The sequence below is a fragment of the Sciurus carolinensis genome, chromosome 18 (genome assembly GCF_902686445.1).
Source record: "Sciurus carolinensis chromosome 18, mSciCar1.2, whole genome shotgun sequence".
NCBI classification, from domain to species: domain Eukaryota; kingdom Metazoa; phylum Chordata; class Mammalia; order Rodentia; family Sciuridae; genus Sciurus; species Sciurus carolinensis.
In genome coordinates, this window is record NC_062230.1 from 26,474,839 (window position 1) to 26,494,468 (window position 19,630).

At 43.0% G+C, this 19,630-nt stretch overlaps 1 protein-coding gene across 5 annotated transcripts in view; it reads left to right on the forward strand.

The window, feature by feature from the left end:
• Nucleotides 1–1,114: 1,114 nt before the first annotated feature.
• Dnah3 (dynein axonemal heavy chain 3) overlaps nucleotides 1,115–19,630 on the forward strand; it is a 168,662-nt gene continuing 150,146 nt past the window's right edge. For 4 of the 5 annotated variants that reach the window (XM_047534211.1, XM_047534213.1, XM_047534215.1 and 1 more), the window contains exons 1-10: nucleotides 1,115–1,163; nucleotides 1,242–1,645; nucleotides 5,787–5,891; nucleotides 6,473–6,695; nucleotides 9,042–9,114; nucleotides 9,502–9,667; nucleotides 12,236–12,425; nucleotides 13,874–14,069; nucleotides 17,743–17,868; nucleotides 19,069–19,264. In XM_047534211.1, coding sequence (XP_047390167.1) covers nucleotides 1,616–1,645; nucleotides 5,787–5,891; nucleotides 6,473–6,695; nucleotides 9,042–9,114; nucleotides 9,502–9,667; nucleotides 12,236–12,425; nucleotides 13,874–14,069; nucleotides 17,743–17,868; nucleotides 19,069–19,264 — 1,305 coding nt within the window. In that variant the 5' untranslated portion in view covers nucleotides 1,115–1,163; nucleotides 1,242–1,615. The remainder of the gene's footprint in view (nucleotides 1,164–1,241; nucleotides 1,646–5,786; nucleotides 5,892–6,472; nucleotides 6,696–9,041; nucleotides 9,115–9,501; nucleotides 9,668–12,235; nucleotides 12,426–13,873; nucleotides 14,070–17,742; nucleotides 17,869–19,068; nucleotides 19,265–19,630) is intronic. The other variant, XM_047534212.1, reaches the window with a different exon arrangement.

Below are 19,630 nucleotides of genomic sequence, written 5' to 3' on the forward strand. Positions count from 1 at the left end.
TTAGGGTTAGGGTTAGGTTTAGGGTTAGGGATAAGGAGTGTGGTAAGAATGAAGGAAAGAAGGACTGTATAGAGGGAAAAGAGGGGTGGGAGGGGTGGGGGGGAAGGGAAAAAATAATGAATCAAACATCATTGCCCTATGTAAACGTATGATTACACAAATGGTATGCCTTGACTCCATGTACAAATAGAGAAACAACATGTATCCCATTTGTATACAATAATAAAAAAAAGAAAGAAAGAAATGTGTGTGTTCTGGGAAGATTCGCAAAGCAAGAGCACTGGACTTGAAGTCATCAGGACAGGGTTCAGATTATATCAGCACTGCTTATGAGTCATGCAAACTGGAGAGAGTTTTGCACCTCTCTGTTTTGGATTCCTTGTCCACAGAATGGGAACATCATTTGGGGGAAATTAAAGTTTAAAAAAAAATCTATTTTTGTTTTGAGAGGACTGTGAAAACAGCCTTGTAGCAAGGGCTTTGAATATTTGGGTAGCAGCTAATCTTAGCCCTTGTGTACACATGTACTTGTGTTTTTACTATTGATGTTAACTACAACTTTTATAGAAGTCCTATTGTGTCAAGTGACCAAACTGTCCCAGGACTGAAAAAATTCCCAGGACACAGCACTTACAAACTCGGATGAATTAGCCATCCTTTCACTACGTCCAGATTGTTATATATGCATTATTTCATTAAACCTTCAAACCCACCTGCTGAGGTAGATACCTTACGTTATTGTCTTATAATAATAAGTTGAAAAGTTCACTTGAAGACATGAAGTAATTTGCTCAAGCCACAGCTAACTAATGGGAAGAGCAGTTTCTGAGCCATCCTGTCGGGCTATGGATCCCAAGCATCATTGCCGAAGACATGGTCTCTTTCTGCCACTCGCCTCTGCATTCCTGAGCCATTGCTGAACACCTTTCCACCATCCCTTCTGCCAGTAACACTTCCTGCTGCCCAGCTGAGCTTCCAGCAAAGGGAGTCAACAGGACAAGGCGCTGGGCCAAGCCCAGTCTTGTACGTAGGCACAGCAGAGGCCCCTTCTTCCCTTAGCAACAGACGCTGGTGCCTGGTTACTGGCACCCGGGCTGGGTACAGATCCACCAGAGTTGAAACTACTCAGGGAGGAGGCAGAGGAGAAAGAGTGTAGCTGCCAGGTGTGTTGTTTGGGAAAGTGAGTCCTCCCTATTCTCTGTATTAATATCTAACTCTGTTTAAATTTTTTTCCACTACAGGGATCTTGGTGTGTTTGCAGAAAAGTTTCAAGAGAAGAAAGACCTGCTCAGGGAAAGGAAGAGCGACTATTGCAAGGAATAGGAACTGGAGCATAAAACCCAGAAGAACCCCAGTGTTGCCCCTTCATCCTCTAGCTCCTCTTCCTCTCCTCTTCTACCGGGGAACTCCTCAGGGGACCCAAGTGTATGACCTCAGAGAGGCAGCCCTGTGAACGGAGCTCTCAGAGCAGCCAGAAAGTTCCATTGTCTGTGTCATCCCCATTATGCTATAAGGAATTGTGGATTTCAGAGCAACTAGATAGTCAAGGAGCATCCCTAGAGAAGCCAAGAGCTTTCTGTTCATTTTTCAAATAGGTACAATTAAAGTGGACACCATGAGCAACACGGATTGCTCATCTCAGAAGGTAGGTGTGAATTCTAAGGCACGTTTCTTTACCTGTATTGTCAACTTGACGAGAATTGAACGTGTGGGAAGAGGGATGTTTGGTTCATAGACCAGTTGCATGTTAGGTTCCCTTGATCTAGCAAGGGTGGTAATTGCACTTTTATGATGTGCACTTTGAAATATGATTTTTGCTAGATTAGACTTTTGGAAATACTTAGGTTTTACCATGAAAATATTAGCAATAGATATATTTTCCTTTTCCTACCCTTCCAGGGTCATTAGAAGGTATATTACAACCCATAGTTTCCAATCCCAACAGTTCCCAGACTTCAGGGGCGTATCTTAAAAAGAGTCTTGGTTCCCACCCCCGAAGATTCCAATCCAGAAGATTTGAAATGCGGCTGTGACATAATCTATATGTTTAGCTAAGGCCCGAGTGATTCTGGTATAGCAGGTTCTTGGCTGAGCATTTGAAACTGCCTCCATGAAGAACATGCAGATATCATGGCTAACTAGGAATAAGCCAGCTAGTTCTACCCAAGCGGGATGTCAGAATCTTGGTTGTAGAAGCCCAGATCCACTGGGTTGCCATTTAAGGTACCCAGGGGAGCATTTAAAATCAAAACTTTATAGAAATTAAAGTGGATTTGTTGATAATATTCAAGCCCATGCTATAAAATGAAAGATTCTCGTCATTTACCAAAGAAGAGATTTCTTCCTTTTTTTTTTTTTTTTTTTGGGGGGGGGGTATTGAGGACTGGGTATAGAGCCCAGGGGCACTTTACCATTGAGCCATATCCCCAACCCTTTTTTAAAAAAATTTTGAGACAGGGTCTCACTAAATTGCTTAGGGCCTTGCTAATTTACTGAGTCTGGCCTCAAACTTGCCATCCTCCTGTCTCAGCCTCCCGAGTTGCTAGATTGTAGATGTGTGCCACAAAGAAGAGACTTAAGTACTAATATTATTTTTAACAAAACACTTCACATAGTCAGGTAATTTTTATAAGAACCTCCTATCTTTTCCCCTTGAAGGTATCACAGAGAATTCTTAGCCAGGTATGGTCAAGAAACCTGTCTTTGTTCTGGAATTGATTTCTCAGTTTGCTGACTTGTATGTGTTCCATCTGTTCTTGTCCCATGGATTGAGATGTTTTCTGTTATCAGGGTATTTATGACTCTTTGTGTATAAGTCTTAGTCTTTGTCTATAAACTAGCTCAGAGTTTAATTTGTTTCTGAAGAGCTTCTGTTGTGTTCTACAAAATGCTCATGGTTTCCTTTCTTCATTATCCCAAGAATGACTTATCTATTTGTATGGCTTGGTATCTGTTCTCGCCGCTAAGCACCTGTCATTGACTCAACTGTTTCCATGTCTATTGCTTGGATGATCATTTCTCAGGATGGAGGGACATAAATATAATTCAATGTGCCTCAAACCCCAAAGAATCTATGAGCTTAAGTAACCAAGAAGTACAAGTTGGATCCAGGGTTCCTGTTGATGTCATTGAAACTCTCTTCTCTTTTGGGGAACTCTGCTTGCGTCTATGTTGCCCTTGTTCCAAGGCAGACTTTTCCCCATGTTAGACAAAGATGACTGTCGGAAACTCTAGTCGTAAACATCCTGACAGTTAGTGACTTTAATGAAGAGAGAGTGCTTCTTTCTCAACAGCTCTAATAAAAAGTGTCAGGAAATACTCTGGTCAACCCAGCCTGGGTCCCTGAACCAGTGACCGTGCCCAGGAGGCCAGAGTAGTCTGATCGATCAGATCTGTGCCTCGTGCCTTGTCCTGGAGCCAGGGACTGGGATCAGCCACATTTTATAACATGGGCTGAGATGGGAGTAGAGTCAGTTATGCCCCCTGGGGGGGCTCTATTTTACCCCTTTTGGTGGGAAGAGTAACTTCCCAATTGGTGTCAGGGCTGAAATCAGATTTTTCCCACACTGAGCAGAAACTTGAATGCCAAGACACCTCCCACACAATGTCACCATTCTCCTTGACTGCAGAAGGTCAGGGATTTGGGGTTTTAATTATTCATTCCCATTCTTGCTTTAACTTTCTCTAGATTTTCCAATTTTGTGGTGTTTGCTAGTTGCTCTTTTAATGAAGATTTTTATTTGAAACATTTAAAACCTAGACTAAAGGAAAGATTTTCACTGACCACAAAACCTTCTTGGTTGCAAAACACAATACAGACAATCCTAACCTATCAATTGATACATGTCTTCCTCCTGGGATCCTGAAAGGAATAATGAATGACTTCATATCCCTGAAAGTACTGCTGCCAAAATCTTCCTTGGATGGTATGGTACCTGCTTTGGTTGACCATATTCCTTTCTGGTTGATGCTGGGATTTTCCATTTTGTTCACCTTATTGGTACAAATATGGCATTAAACCCAGTAGTGGAAGAGGGAACTCTTGGTGATGATCCATCAGTTCTCAGATCCTGGAGTTTGAGGTCAAGAGCAGAAAGGCAGAGGCAGTGATTTAAATCAACAGACATGTTGTAAGATGAAAACAGCAGGGTTGGGTCAGTAGTTCTCAAACACATCATCCAGAGATGAAGCATTCCTAATTTGAATAAAGTTTCTTTGGTGAATCTAATATGCCACCATTTTTGAGAATCACCAAATTAGGCCATGAGAACAGTGAACCCATTGCATGTTCTTAAGAATCCCAACCCATCTGTTTGTGGGCTTGCATGTTTTCCTTTAATTTTTAGGTCCACATGATACTTGCCTTTTCCAATGTGTTGTGGTACAAAGTGATGTGTATTTAAAAGTCACCTTGGTAGGCAAATCTGCCTCTTCTGTGGCTTTTCGTCATCTAGAATGTGTGGGTACAAGAAATCGCATAATGTTGTACAATGCCTGGCACATAATATTTGGAATAATGGTAGAAATTATTGTTACTGTTGTTATTATACAATGAGGTAGGTATTCAGGGGAGATAATGGACATTAGCTTGAGTCAGCAGGGAAGGGGTTTATAGGGGCATGGTGGGAGATACTGCTAATAGCGAGTCATATACCACTCATCCACCATACCCCTCACCAATGATTTGTTTAACATAATTTGCAGAATTTGCAGATCCAAATAAATAAAATTTGAATAATAATGTCTCATCTTACACAAGTTAAGTCCAAAGTCATTGTCTAAGGTGAAAAATCAAAGAGCCAATATTGCCCTTGAAATTCCTCCAAACAATCTTTGAACTGCCGTGTGGGAACACCTCCCCATAGGTCTAGGCCAGTAGCTTTTCTCCAGTGTTGGAACAAATTGCAACTTCTCTGTCACAGCCCCAGATGAAATAGTTGTCTTGCATGTAGGGACTGAGTCTTTTTTTGATACTGAAAATTGAACCCAGGGGCACTTTGCCACTGAGCCACACATCCCCAGTTCTTTGTAATTTTTATTTTGAGACAGGGTCTCGCCAAGTTACTTAGGGCCTCACTAAGTTCCTGATGCTGACTTTGAACTTGTGATCCTTCTACCTCAGCCTCCTGAGCCACTGGGATTATAGGCACGTGCACCACTATGCCAGAAGGATTGAGTCGTAAGACAAAAACACATGAAACTATTCAACACTGCTGTCACTTTCAGCTCTGTTCCGAAGAGGTGGAGACATACTTGGGAACTGAGAGTGACCGTGGAAGATGTTCACTCCTACCTAAGGCTCACTTCCAAGTGTACACGCTCTGATGAAATGGAGGACTTACATGCTCCTGCTCTTTAGAGAGAGCATGGAGAGTTGCTTGTGTGTGTTTAAAACACACATAAACATGCAACACCCCTGCCTGAGCAGATTTCCATTTGGAACTTTGTATATATGAAATGCAAGAGTCGGTTTTTTAAAGTGACCCCCTTTTAATCACATCCAAGAATAGGGTAGCTCTGGGCACCCTCAGAATTTGGTCTTTCCTAAGGGAGGGGATTATCTAGACTGGCTCATAGAGGGAAAACCAAGGAGGAGACACCAGAGGACAGACAAACGGATGATGAAAAAATTAAATATATGTAACGAATGGGAGTAGAAAGGGTGTTTTGCAGGCAGAGCTGTGTACCTGAAATCTTTCCTGGGGATTTCTGTAGTCCTTAACCATCAGGGGCTTGGGAGATCTCTCCTAATTACTGAAGAGTGTCTTTGTTCCCATTTCCCACAGTTCTCCAGGAGTGACTCCATACATCACATGAGCCACTCGCAGGCGCGGCCAGAGCTGCCTCCCCTGCCTGCTTCTGCCAATGAGGAACCTTCAGAACTCTTTCAGGTATGTGCCCCGAGCTACCAGATTTGCTGTTGAGGGTGGCAAGGTAAAGAACTTGCTGAATGCCTTCTGTATGTGTTCAGCAGGTGCTTGTAGGGGACAAACAGTCAGACTTGACAAGTGGCTTTAGTGGCTTTGGTTGTTTTTGCCACTGGAAGAGGCTGCAGCAGTGTGAGAAAGAGCTATCCAGTTGCATGAAGGGGAGTTAGAATCTGGCTTTCCCATTTACCTACTGTCCGATTGGAACTCTCTGAACTACTACATCTTTCATCGTAAAAGGAGGGTCATTCTGCCTCCCTTTTAGCCATGTCCGTAAGGAATAAAAGCCATGTCCGTAAGGAATGATCATTAATGGATCATTCACAAAGTTATTGTTGAATGCCAGCAGTTAACCTTGGCCTTAGAAATCATTCTCACAGTAGTTAAGAGTTACAATTGGTGTCTGCTTACAAAGTATTTCCACTGAGTGCAGAATGTAGAAGCGTAGCATGAAGCATGTGCAACTCTGTCTCAGTGTGAGCAGAGCCCAGGTTCACAGAGAAATGTCTCTGATCAAGTCTTGCCTTGCATTTCTTCCCTTTTAGACTGTCATGTCGCACAGCTTTCATCCCCCTTTGATGCAACGCATATCATGGACCGTGGCCGTGCCCTTCAAAGAGCAGAACCACCACCGTGGACCCAGTGACTCCATTGCCAACAACTACTCCTTGATGGCCCAAGACCTGAAGATGAAAGACCTGCTGAAGGTCTACCAGCCAGTCAACATCAATGTCCCTAGGGACAGGACTGGTCAGGGACTCTCATCAGGTACTTGTGGCAGTGTGCAATATTCTGTGTAGAATGGGACTTTTCAGTGAAATTTCTTCTCCTGGGTTCTAGTCCTGGCTCTACCTCTTGCTCAGCTGATTTTGAATAACTCCATAGATCCATACTCTCCTCATCTATGAAATGGAAATTATTCTCATGACGCACATTAATGGATCATTTGCATATACCAGGCACTGTTCTATGTATTTGTATCATGAGTGCTGCATCAGACATTATCAAGAAATATCATGGCTTAAAACAACCGCTGTTTATTATTTCATAGTTTCTGCAGGTCATGAATCTGGGCATGGCTTAACTGGGTAGTTCTGGCTCAGGGTTTCATGAGCATTCAGTCAAGATGTCAGCCTGAGTCATAGTATCTAAAAGCAACCAAAAACTCACTCATATCCTTGGGTCATTGCTTGCTGTTGGCCATAGACACCAGTTTCTCACTGTGTGGGCCTCTCCATAGAGCAGTCAATAGCATGGCTTCTGGCAGCCCTTGGAGTGAGTGGAGAGAGCAAGATAGAGCCAATAAGATAGAAATCACGCTATTTCCTGAAACTTAATCTTCTAAGTGACATCCCATAACTTTTTACCATACTCTATTTGTTAAGAATTAATCACTAGATTAGCCCATACTCAAAGAAATAGAATTACACAAAAGCATGATACCAAGAGATGGGGATCCTTGGGAACTGTTTACCACAGAGCCTTATAGGTATTAATTAATTTCATCCCACCAAGTACACATATATCTGATTATAGACATCCTTTAGTAATTTTATTTTTGTTAGATGTACTTTGGAGCCACTCAATTGACTCTTTGTTTCAAACTCTATGTTTGTCATGTCTAATAAATGTTAATTCTTTTGCAACAGTATTTTTTTTTTTCATTTTCATACTTTCTAATGAGTTCTATGTGTGGTTTCTTCCAATTTCTTATTCTATTCTTATGGTCATAACCCTTTCAAGTACCACTTGGAGGATTTTTTTCAAGTAGTTCTCAATACTGTTATTTGTTTATTAAATATATATCTCCAGATATATATTGTCTTTGCATATTTCTGCTTCAAGGACACATAGCAAACATTAAATACCAAAAATATTCAAGATCGTCATACCTGGAAACTTAAGTTTGATGTTCCAATTGCTAATATCATGGTCTTTGTCTTGGTCTGTTCAAGCTGCCATAACAAAGTAACATAGACTAAGAAGCTTATAAACAACAGAAATGTGTTTCTCATGGTCCTAAATCTAGGAAATCTAAGATCAAGGTATCAGCAGATTCCTTGTATGGCGAGGGCCTATTCCTGGTTCAGAGATGACTGTGTTCTCTCAGAGTTCTCCTATAAGGGCACTAACCCCCAAAGACCTCACCTTCAAATACCAGGAGTTTGTTTTGTTTCAACAGAAATATTCAGTTTAAAGTCATCATTTAACACTTTCCTTAAACAGTAATTACTATGAAGATTGTAATTTCCCATTTTGTAGTTTGAAAATTGTTTTTAATCTGTGAATAATCAGTGCTAATACCTCCCAAATTTAATTTCACAAGAATTTTCAGCCTAGTCAGAGTCTTGAGGATAAACTGCTAAGGTGCTTTTTGCAAAACAAAAAGAGCCAGCAAGACAGAAACTGCTAAGTATCTGTCACTCAAGTTCTTGCTTGGGTCGAGTTCTGCTTATTACTCATTAAAGGATATTTATATTTGGAGGATGTTAAATATTTGTTTTGGAATGACAGTGGTATTGCTGCACTATTTCCATTTTGTGCATCTTTTCCTTGATTGTTGAGTTTATTGACTATCTTTCTTGGTATTGTTTTTAATAACATCTATTGATTTTATTCATAGTTACCTTCTATTTATTGCAAATGATACTGTTTTCTGTTTATAATTATTATATACTTGTTAAAATGATACTGGTTTTTCTATTGTGATCCTTATATAAAATTTTCTCTAAAAATAAATGCACTAAGTTTAAAGAGAAATATTAAATAATAATACAACGGATGCTTAGAAATTGGGGCACACATTGTTGTGAGAAAATTGAGCAGGTAGTTATGAATTGTTGTGAAATATAAATGGGTGAGCCAAAGGTATGCTTAACCCCATTTTACAGCTGGGGAAGCTGAGGCCTCAAGTAACAAAGTCACTTTTTTAGGGTAACACAGGTAATTAGTTACACATGTGGGAACAAAGCCCACGTCTCCTGCCTGGTCCCCTACACTCTGTCCATTCCCCTTAGTGTGCTCCTGAACTGTCCCAAGTGTCCTGTCCCTGTGGACAGAGAATGGCCCAAGGCCACTGCCTACCACTGATGTCTTTCTTCTCTGCTCTTGCAGCATCCAAAAGCTCATCAGAGCCCAACAAGAAGAAAATGAAGTTCTGCCCCAGAGATAAAGAGGATCTTACTGGGTAAGGTGTCACTGTGCACAACAGAAAGGGCAGGCCACTGGACTGAACCTCAGTAGAGTGTGGTCTCATGAAAAGCCACACTCTGCTTCCTGACTTCAGAGCATTCCCCAAAACCTAGCAACTTACGTTTTTTTTCCCACCAACTGCCTTAATTCAAAACTTCACGGTTCTAAGTGAAAATGAATTAACCAACAGAGCAAGAGCAGTGTGACCTATCTTCGAGGTGTTCAGTGGTTGGGATCATCTTTGAAGTACACCCACATGGCATTAGAGGATAGAAGACAGAGGCTTCTGTTACAAAACCACACTCACAGGATTGGAGGAAGTAGGTCTGACACCATAGTCCCTCTGTGGAGCACCAAGGGCTGGACTATATCTGTTTTCCAGGACCAAGTCACCCTGCTACACCTCAGCCATGGAGAAGGATGTGGACACAACTGTAGGCCTTCCTGGAAGCAGACCAATGAGTCCAGAACAGCAGATGGTTGTGATGTTGCAGCAGGAGATGGAAATAGAAAGGAAAGAGAGAAAACCTTCTGAATTAGACCTGGAGGTATGCTCTTGCTGGCCTCTTTCTCTCAGTTTGCTAAGTGTTATTCTTGGCATCTGAGGGATTCAGACTGGTCCAAACCACATGAGAGACCTGAATGACACTCTGTGTGTGTGTGTGTGTGTGTGTGTGTGTGTGTGTGCATATGAGAGAGAGAGAGAGAGAGAGAGAGAGAGAGAGAGAGAGAGAGAGAGTACTTTGAGTTAGTAAGTCTTAGAAACTGGTGCCTTGGGTCCTCTTAGAACATAGATTACAAAATGGTGACCCATAGACTAGAGTTACCTGATTTTGCAGAACAAGAAACAGGACACCCAGTTAAATTTGAATTTCAGATAAATAATGAATAGATTTTTAGTCTGAGTATATCCCAATGTATTCTATTTTTTTTTTCTTCTGGCAACCCTATCATAAGCTCAATGTGGCCCTGTAGATGTTATTTTGAAAACGAGGAAAATCTCACATAAGGTAGGTTTCCAACCTCTTAAAAAAACACTAAAAATATTTGCAGCTGAGCTGGTTAACTTCCTCCCTTAAATGGGAAATAAATTCTCTAACTGGTCATCATCCTCACCATTGTCTACTCTTAGGTCCAGCCAGCTTTCACTCATTAGCTGCCTGGCTCCAGGTAGTCGTTTGAGATTCCAACCCCTTTCTTAAAAGACCAAAGCTTTGGCGCAAACAGCTTGTGGTTTTATAGTATGTCATAAAATAATTAATAATAGAACCCCACAGTGACTGGGTGTGTGCAGTTGGCAAAATTCCAGGCTAAACCCCTTAGATTCTTGAACCCACTGGAGGCTTGGTACCATGATTATCCCCATTGTCCAGGGGTGTAAATTGGGGTGGGGACTAAGGAAGCAACTTGCTCAAGGTTACGTAGGAAGAGACAAATCTAGGACTTGTACGAGACTTGGCTGTTCACAAGTCTCTGTGCTCTTAAGAGTCACGCCACATTTCTCAAATTTGCCTGAAGATAGGAGTCACCTGGGTGCTTGTTTAACCTCCCTAACTGCCTGAGGAGGGTCTGTCAAGCTTCATTTTAACAAGAGCCCAACTCCCTGCTGCCCACCCAGGCGGTTCTTAAAGTCAGGGAAGTTTGGCAACACTGTCCTTTGCAGATGAGCCTTAGGATGGTTTGGCTCAGGGTTTTTCTTACGCTGGTGTGAAAGTGATACACAGTCCATAGAACCTCTCCTTCTACTTGTGAAGTTTGATCTTCCCCCGGGCTATAGATATGCAGCCTGACCCTCTCCTGCCATACCTGGCAGTGGCAGTGAGCGGTAGGTCCCAGTCAGCCACGCAATCACGAGGGGACACAACCAATATCCACAGTGTGCTGTGTTGCTCAGCTCAGGCGTTGGGTCGGGCAGGCGTATTAAATGCATTTTCAACTTAAGTTCATCGTTGTAAGTCAAGGAGGGTCCTGTTATAAGCTGCTTCCCTTAAGGTTGGAAAGAAGTGGACTGCAAGTGAGGGCAGCAGCCTCCTCTGACCACAGAGCGTTGAAGCTGAAACTCAAGAGTCAAACCTCCGTGTTAGTGTTTCGTCACTTTGACAAGAGCAGCGTAGAGGAGGGAAAGTTTATTTTGGTTCATAGTTTTAAAGGTCTCGGCCCGTGGTCGGCTGACTCCTTTACTTGAGGTGAAGCAGAACCTGATGGCAGAAGGGTGTGGCAGAGCAAAGCCACTCAGCTCCTGGCAGCCAGGAAGCAGAGAGAGAAAGCGATAGGAGAGGGTCAGGGACAGAGAGGCCATGGCCCGTGACATAGTTCCTCCAGCCAGGTTCCACCTGCCTTTTGTTTTCACCAGCACACAGTAAGTCCATTCAAAGTATTAACCCACTAATTATGAGGTCAGAGCCCTCATGATCCAATCTTTCACCTCTGAACTTTGCTGCGTTCCCTAACACATGAACACCTGGGGGGACACCCCACATCCAAGTCATGACGCTTCTTTCCCAAACTTAGTGCCTCTCGTCCATCTGAAATTATTCCTTCTCAGAGCTACCAGCAGTTTAGGGGAAAACCCTACATAAACAACCCCATGAAGTCCCCAGGTCGCATTGGGTATTTTTATTTAGTTTGTGTGTTTATGATTTCTGAACTCAAAGGCCCACAGTTGGATTAGGGAAAAAAAAAAAAAATCCCAAGTGTCACTTTGGGGATATTTTCCCCACTGACAACTATAGGCCACAGGATCAAAGTGCTTTGTAGAGGATCATTGTTGTTCAGGCGGGTTAATTATTTGAGTCATTTTTGGATCTTGCCATTCCTCTTGTTTAAAGTCACTAGGTACGCTATCTCCATCCCTGGCCTCTGTACTCATTCCACTGTTCCCACCCGCAAGGCATTGACAAGTCCTTCATTATTGTCCCAGTGAATCTCTCTGGCTTAGGTTGAATCTTCCAGAGCCATGGGAAAAATTTGCCAGTGATCTTGTTGCCAAAATGTGCCAGGCCAGAAAGCGTGATTGTAGGTGTTGCATGAACAGGGTCCCCGGCAGCCCACGGGTGGGACAGGTGGGCACATTTACTCAATCATGACCATTTTCTTGCGGTGATTGTTCATGGAAGAGATACTGTTACTATTTGACTCACGGAATCCAAAAGGACATGATTACACCCCAGGAGGATGAAGTGATGGTTCGGATTTCAAAGCTGATTTCTACCTCATTGCTGACAAATCCCTCCCTGGAACCCCTGCTGGCCGCCCTTGTGGAAGAGAAAGAAAATGACTATTACAGTAGCCTCATGAAAAGCATTGGTAAGGAGAAGTGGGCACCGACTTGCCCCTCACTTTGTCATTTGCCACTTGGTTTTACTGAATATGCCAAAAACATGAGTTACCCTTTCATTCAAATGTGCGCTCACCCCCACCCCCACCACTGATGGCCGCCAGTGCCTCCCACACTTTAGTGTGCGCCCACAGAACCTGGGGATAAAAGGCAGATTCTGCCTCAGGAGATCAGCCTCTGGGGTGGAGCCCCGGATCCTGCATTTCCAACAAGCTCCCAGGTGACTCAGTGGGACTCACCCAAGGACCACTTTGTGGTAGCAACAGTTGCTCAGACTTCAAAACCCAGCTCAAGACCTACCTCTTCTCTCAAGTATTTTTTTTTTTTTGTCCCTGCAACCATCACAGGGGTCCCTGTGGTCTCTGCATCCACAGTACCCCTTGTCCCCACCTTCAACTCATCCTGCTTTCCAACTTCTGTGCTTTTATTCTCTAGTGCTGCTTCACACCAGGGCTGTCAGCTCATGTCTCTGGGGTCTTGTCTCCTTCGTTAGACCATGAGCTTTTGGGTGGAGATGGGGAGGTATCTTGGATCCCTGTTCCACTTCATCCTTAGCCCAGTGTGGTGTGCACATGGTGGGTCAGTGGGAAGTATTTGGTGATGGGTGAGCATTGGCAGAAGCATATCCAACCACAGGGTGACCCTATTAGTTTTCCACCTTTTTTTTCTATCTTTATCAACCTGTCTGGTTATTTTTATTTCCTAACTAGCTTTCTAATGGTGTCAGTGTAATGACCCCCGTCTACTCTCACACAGAACCCAGCTCCTAAGAATAAACACAGAAGGTCCTTCCCTTCCAGCTCCAGCTACTCCTCCGTTTGCAACACCTCTAACCTCCTTACCCATCCCTGATCTTTCTGCCACAGGGCAGCTCACAGCACCTTGAGCAGACCTAAAAGAGATGGCACTTCACCTCTTTATGTTCTTCCTAATAAACTCCTGCTCACTCTTTCGGATCCAGAACTAGTGTTACTTCCTCAATGAAGCTTTTACCCATTCTTCCTTAGCATTAGACACCTCTGGTCTCTATGTTGGCCTTTTAAGTATCTGATGTGATCAGTTTGTTGACTTTTGTGTATCTTGCTACCAGAAATCAACAGCTGATTAAGGAAGTATCAGCATATGAGTACTTTGTCATGCAAGGTGCTGGGTATGGGACTCAACTGCAGGTTTAAGTGCACCAAACTGAAGTTGCACTCCTCTTTCCCAGGAAATAACTTCTCCAGGAAGAAAGCACATGCCGACAGAGTGGCGCTTCCCTTGAGCGATACCCAAGGGATGGCCTATGACCTTGCAAACAAAGGGCAATTTCCCAGTGCAAATGGAGAGAGGCTCATTTGCATTATAGGTGCTGAAGCTCGGAGCAGGGATGTTCAAGGTCCCTGCCGAATGACAGTGTTTGCCCTCTTGGTTCTAGTTGATTACATCCTCATGGACCCACTGGAGAAAAAACGACTCTTCATTGAGAGCATCCCCCGCATGTTTCCTCAGAGAGTGATCCGGGCCCCTGTGCCCTGGCACAGTGTCTACAGGAGTGCCAAGAAGTGGAACGAGGAACACCTGCACACAGTGAACCCCATGATGCTCGTCCTGAAGAACCTGTGGTTTGAAGAGTAAGTGTCCCCCCTCCCTTTCCTTCCCTTTCTTCATTGCTTCCACATACCAGCAAGCCTCTTAGGTGGGGCATGGTGACATTTTGCTCTGCGTGCAGCAAAATGAATTGAACAACAACAACAACAAAAAAAAGTAGATGAAAAATCCTAGACCAGAAATGCACATTAACTGTGAATGAGAACCCCACACGCAGGGTTAAGTGGCTGACCTTTGTCCTCCCCGAGTGCCTAGTGCCTGTGTCTCTGTGCACTGAGCTTGCTTAGAGAGCAGAACCTTTGAGCCAGCCCCGGCTCAGGTCTGCAGCCTAACTCTGCTGCCTCGTAGGTAATGTGAGTCTGCTACATCATTTCTCTGTGTCTTGCTTTCCTTATCTCGAAATTTAGGATAAGGAGAGTTCCTACTTTGAAGGGATGCTGGGAGGAATAAATCACTGAATACACGCAAAGTACTTTGCACAGTGTCTGATATAATCTAAGTACCCAGAGAGCATAAATTCACCATTGTGACACTTATCACCCTGAATTAAAATTGTGTGCTTTCTTGACCACCTCTCCCCCTATGAGATGTATGGGGGCTTGGGTCTTACTCCTTTATGGAACGCAGCCAGCAAGCTGGGGTCTCTCAGCTCTATCAGTGACTAAATTGGCCCTAGGAATTATAGTAGTCTACAGGAAAGAGGGGGAGATTCACTTTTTTTCTCCCATTTTTTAAAAATTGAGATATACAGTTGTCTCTGGCTAGTCTTTAATTTGGCATGTGCTGCTTGCTTCCTGAGTCCCCCAGGGATCTTGGCTCTGGGACCCCTCACAGATACCACAATCAACAAATGTTCAAGTCTCTTATATAAAATGGCAATAATGTTTTGCAAATAATATGCACACTTTCCACATGGTTGAAATCATCTCTAGATTACCTATAACATCTAGTACAAAGTAAATGCTATATAAATACAAGGAAACAATACAAGAAAGAAAAAAAAAAAGTCTGTAAGTGTTTGGTACAGAAGCAGTTTTTTTCCAGAATGTCTTCCATCCATGGTTGGTTGAATCCATGCCTGTAGAGCCCACGGATATGGAATGTCAACTAATTCACATTCCTTAAAATTTACCCTTTAAAAGTGCACAATGTGTTAGTTGTTAGTATATTCACAAATTTGTGCTGTTCTCACCACTAATTTAAGAATATTTTCATCACCCCAAAAAAGAAACCCTATACCCATTAGCAGTCACTCTCTAGTCTCCCTTTCTCTCAGTTCCTGGCAGCTGCTGATCTGGGGCTTTGCCTATTCTGGACATTTTATACAAGTATAATTATACAAACTATGTCCTTTGGGTCTACTTCTTTCATTAAACATGTTTTCAATGTTTACGTACATTGAAGCTTGCATCAGTACTACATTCCCTTTTATGGCTGAATAATAATCCATAATATTGTCAAATTTTGTTTATCCATTCATTGGTTGTTCTGGAGAAGGAGGAGACTGTGAAGTTCTTTTTAGGCCCCTTAAGAAGGGATACAAGTCCTGGTGGGATAGTTCACTGAAAGGCCAGGCTAATGAAATGATTAACTGCCAACATCTGGGTTCTTTGTTAGGAAAATAAGAGGCAGATATCTGTACATGATTTTGATTGGCTAAACTTATCAGCAGCTCTTATGTTTTTTTCTTTCTTTCTTTTTTTTTTTTTTGAGGTTCTTTAGTTTTCATTCAGTCTGAAGAGAGCCTTATTGCTTGGATAACCTATTTGTTTTTCTTATGCTTTTCTTAGAAATTTATCTGTTTGTCTATTTATTTATTTATGAATGAATGACAGGGCATCACTGAATTTCCTAGACTGGCCTTAAAATTGCAACTCGTGGGATTATAGATGTGCTACAGCACCTGGCTCATTTTTGCTTAAGCACCCCTGGGTTTGATTCCTGGTATGAAAAAAGGAAAAAGAGGAACAAAAAAACCCCCAAAAAACTGAGGGCAAAGTTAACCTGTTAACCTAGGAGAACCTACCAGTGATAAGAAATAACCACATTCCCTTCTTTGAACAAAACTCACTTTTCTAAGGTATTGGAAGTACCAGTTCAGACTCTTAAAAAAAAATGTAATTTTCCAACTAGTCAGAAATGTATAGTAATAATTTATAGAATTAACCCTGAAACTAGAGCACCTGGGTTCTGGTTCTTGTTTGGTCACTGATGGACGGTGTGAGTTGGGGTAGATTAATCCCTCTGTGACCCTTGGGCACCAGGGATGTGAGAATTGCAGACAGCAGGAGCAACCTACTGAAAGGACCCAGGAATAGTGTGGAGCAGAGTGAGTTGGGGAGGGTGGTAGAAGAGGAGGTCAGAGAGGTGATGGGGAGGACAAGGAGCAGGAGAGAAGGCCCAGGCTGTGGGGGACCTGCGTGCCCTAGTCAAGGATTCTGGCTTTTACTCTGATGTGGGAAGTCATTGGAGGGTTTCAAGCAGAGTGACATGATCTGGCTTCGATTTTGAAAAGATCCCCCAGATGAATGTTTTTTTTAATATGTGAAAACCAACCCACAATAAGAAGGGGGAGAGTAGAAATTCAGAGTATTTGTCAAAGGAAGGGGATAGGAATAGGAAAGAGTGGAAAGAATCTGACATAACTCCCATGTTTGTATGGGAATTAACCCTGGTGAATCCCACCATCATGTACATCCACAAGACTGGGGCCCTAATTAGAATAAGATAAACTCCATGCACATGTATAACTAAAAAGAAGCAATCACAAATAATTGATTAGAGATATATATTTTTTTTAAATCCCCCAAGGGTGTGGAAGACTCTTGGGTCTTCTCCCTATTGGGCTTTGCTTCACTCTCACAGTGGCGAGAAGAAAAAATAAGTCGGCGACTTTTTTGGTTCCGATCCAGGGAGTCCTCTGTAGCTCACCCTGGAAGCCACACTGAGGTTGGGGTGAAGCCCAGTGGATGATGAAGATGGTGCTGTGCATGGCCCTGTCCTCTGCACCTTCTCTGTTGGAAAGAACTTTGGATGGTGCTTTAGAACCAAGTTCCCAGCCAGCCAAATACCCATCGGTGTCAAAGCTCCACTCCCCAGAGGGAGGTGCATAAGGATCATTTACCACCTGTTGAGCGAACTTCTCTGGCTCCTCATTGCAAGAGTTCTTTTGGACTAGACTTAGGCCGAGACAGGAGGATCTCAGGTTCAAAGCCAGTCTCAGCAATGGCAAGGTGCTCAGCAACTCAGTGAGACCCTATCTCTAAATAAAATACCAAGTACCCTTGAGTTCAATCCCCAGTATCCCACAACCAAAAAAAAAAAAAAAAAGAAAGTAAAAGACTAGACTTGCAGGTTTTAGGATATAATGAGTTTTGCTAAGTGCTGTAGCACATGCCTGTAATCCCAGCAGCTTAGGAGACTGTGATAGGAGGATCGCAAGTTCAAGACCAACCTCAACAATTTACCAAGGCTGTGAGCAACTTAGTGAGACCCTGTCTCGAAATAAAAAACAAAAAAGAGTGGGGTTGTAGCCCCTGGGTTAAATCTCCAGTACCAAAAAAAAAAAAAGAGTTTTACTCTGCTTCAGTTTCTTCTCATTGAAAAGTAAGAGCATTTGCCTTTTGAACCTTTCCTATAAAATTCATTATTTTATTAGTTTTTCAGCTTAGGAATTTTCTCCCTCTCTTTTGGCAGATTTAGAGACCTCAGGTTTGTTCGAACAGCAGAAATACTGGAAGGAAAACTGCCTCTGCAGCCTAGCGAATATTGGGAAGTGATCCAGAACCATTGCCTGGAAGCACACCAAATTCTCCTCACCAAGTCAGTGCCTAGCCTCAGAATGGGGCTGCATCACAGCCCCATAGAGATGGAACACTCAGGAATGAAAGCCGATTTCCCATCTGGGGGTTGCACAGACTCTGTCCCCTTCCTTCCAAGTTCCCATACCCTGGAAGCCTCATGTATGACTGCTCTTTGCCCCTGGCTCCCAGGCTTCCTCTGCCTTTTGGAAATTCTCTAATTGCTTTTCCTTGGGAGGATACCACTCTCATTTCCTCCCTCTGAAATCCTTTAGGCTTCAATGGGCTATAGGACAGTGTATTTGAAAAACTTTTATTCAGATGGTCCAGATGAACAACCTCAAGGTTGCAAACTTAGAGGGTTTTCGGATGCTTAGACACATTTTTTCCCCTTTGCAAATGTATGCAGGACTATATGCAGAGTCAGAGACATGAACTTATATAAAATGGGATAAGAATAACTGCTGCTTATCAGAGAAAATGTGTTTGTCATCGTTGACACATAGCAGCTGCTCAATTAATAACTATTATCTTTACAGATATGACGCTAGATACTTAGATTGCTGGAGTAGATCAGAGAACAAACATGATAGGATGAAATAGCCAGTGGCTATTAGAAATTGGGAGAAGTGGGCTGGGGATTTAGCTCAGTTGGTAGAGTGCTTGTCTTGTAAACACAAGGCCCTGGGTTCAACCCACAGCACCACAAAAAAAAAAGAAAAAGAAAAAGAAATTGGGAGAAGTGTGATAAAAAGAAAAAAATAATAAGGCACCCATTTCTTCTTTTGGTTGTCTCATTTCTATGCACAACTCTTGAGTACCCACTGCCACAATGGTGTTTCTTCTCCCAAGTTTATTTCCTTCCCCCTTTTTCTCTCTACAAAGTCTAAATCAGAGACCAAGTGCCTGCTGGAGAGAAAAGTTGGACAGAACATTCCAGTTCCTTATGCCACTTTACCCCAATCTCTAATTATAAAGGAGTCATAGACTTTCAGCAGGACAGGCCACCCACACCCTCTGTGCATTCCCAAATGGTCAGTGGAGGAACAGCCTCTCAATTCAAATCTGACTGCCTTCCAGGAAAGGGGTGTTTGCAGGTGAAGTACCCAGGATGATGAAATGGTCAAGGCTGCTTAGTGGGAAATGAAGCATCTGCCGGGGTGCAGAGAAGGCTTCCCGGAGCCCAGAGAGCTGCTTAGAGGATGCCCTCCTCTCTTCACAGGTGGATCCCGACCTGTGCCCAGCTTTTTGTCTCACAGAAGGAACACTGGGTCCGCTTCGCTCCCAAGAGCGACTATGACTCCTCTCGCAGTATCGAGGAATATTTCGCTTCAGTTGCCTCCTTCATGTCACTCCAGCTCAGAGAGCTGGTCATTAGGTCCCTCGAGGACCTTGTTTCCCTTTTCATGATACACAAGGTATGTTGGGGCTCTGCCCTGGGTTCTCTTGGAGGAAAAGAACTAGTTACAACTAGGATGCCATCATGTGTGTCCTCAGCTGCAAACCAAGCCCAAAAGCAGAATTCTGGATTTGAACACAATGGGCATTTATTGGTTTACAAAAATTACGTCTAAATACACAATAAACTTTCCTGAGGATTAATGCACTGGCTAAAAACCCCACCAAAGTAGAGGAGTTGTTAAGACATTTTATTTTATTTTATTTATTTTTTTGGGGTGCTGGGGATCGAACCCAGGGTCTTGTGCTTACAAAGCAAGCACTCTAGCGACTGAGCTATCTCCCCAAGACATTTTAAAGAAAGATTGCATAAAATGGAATACACA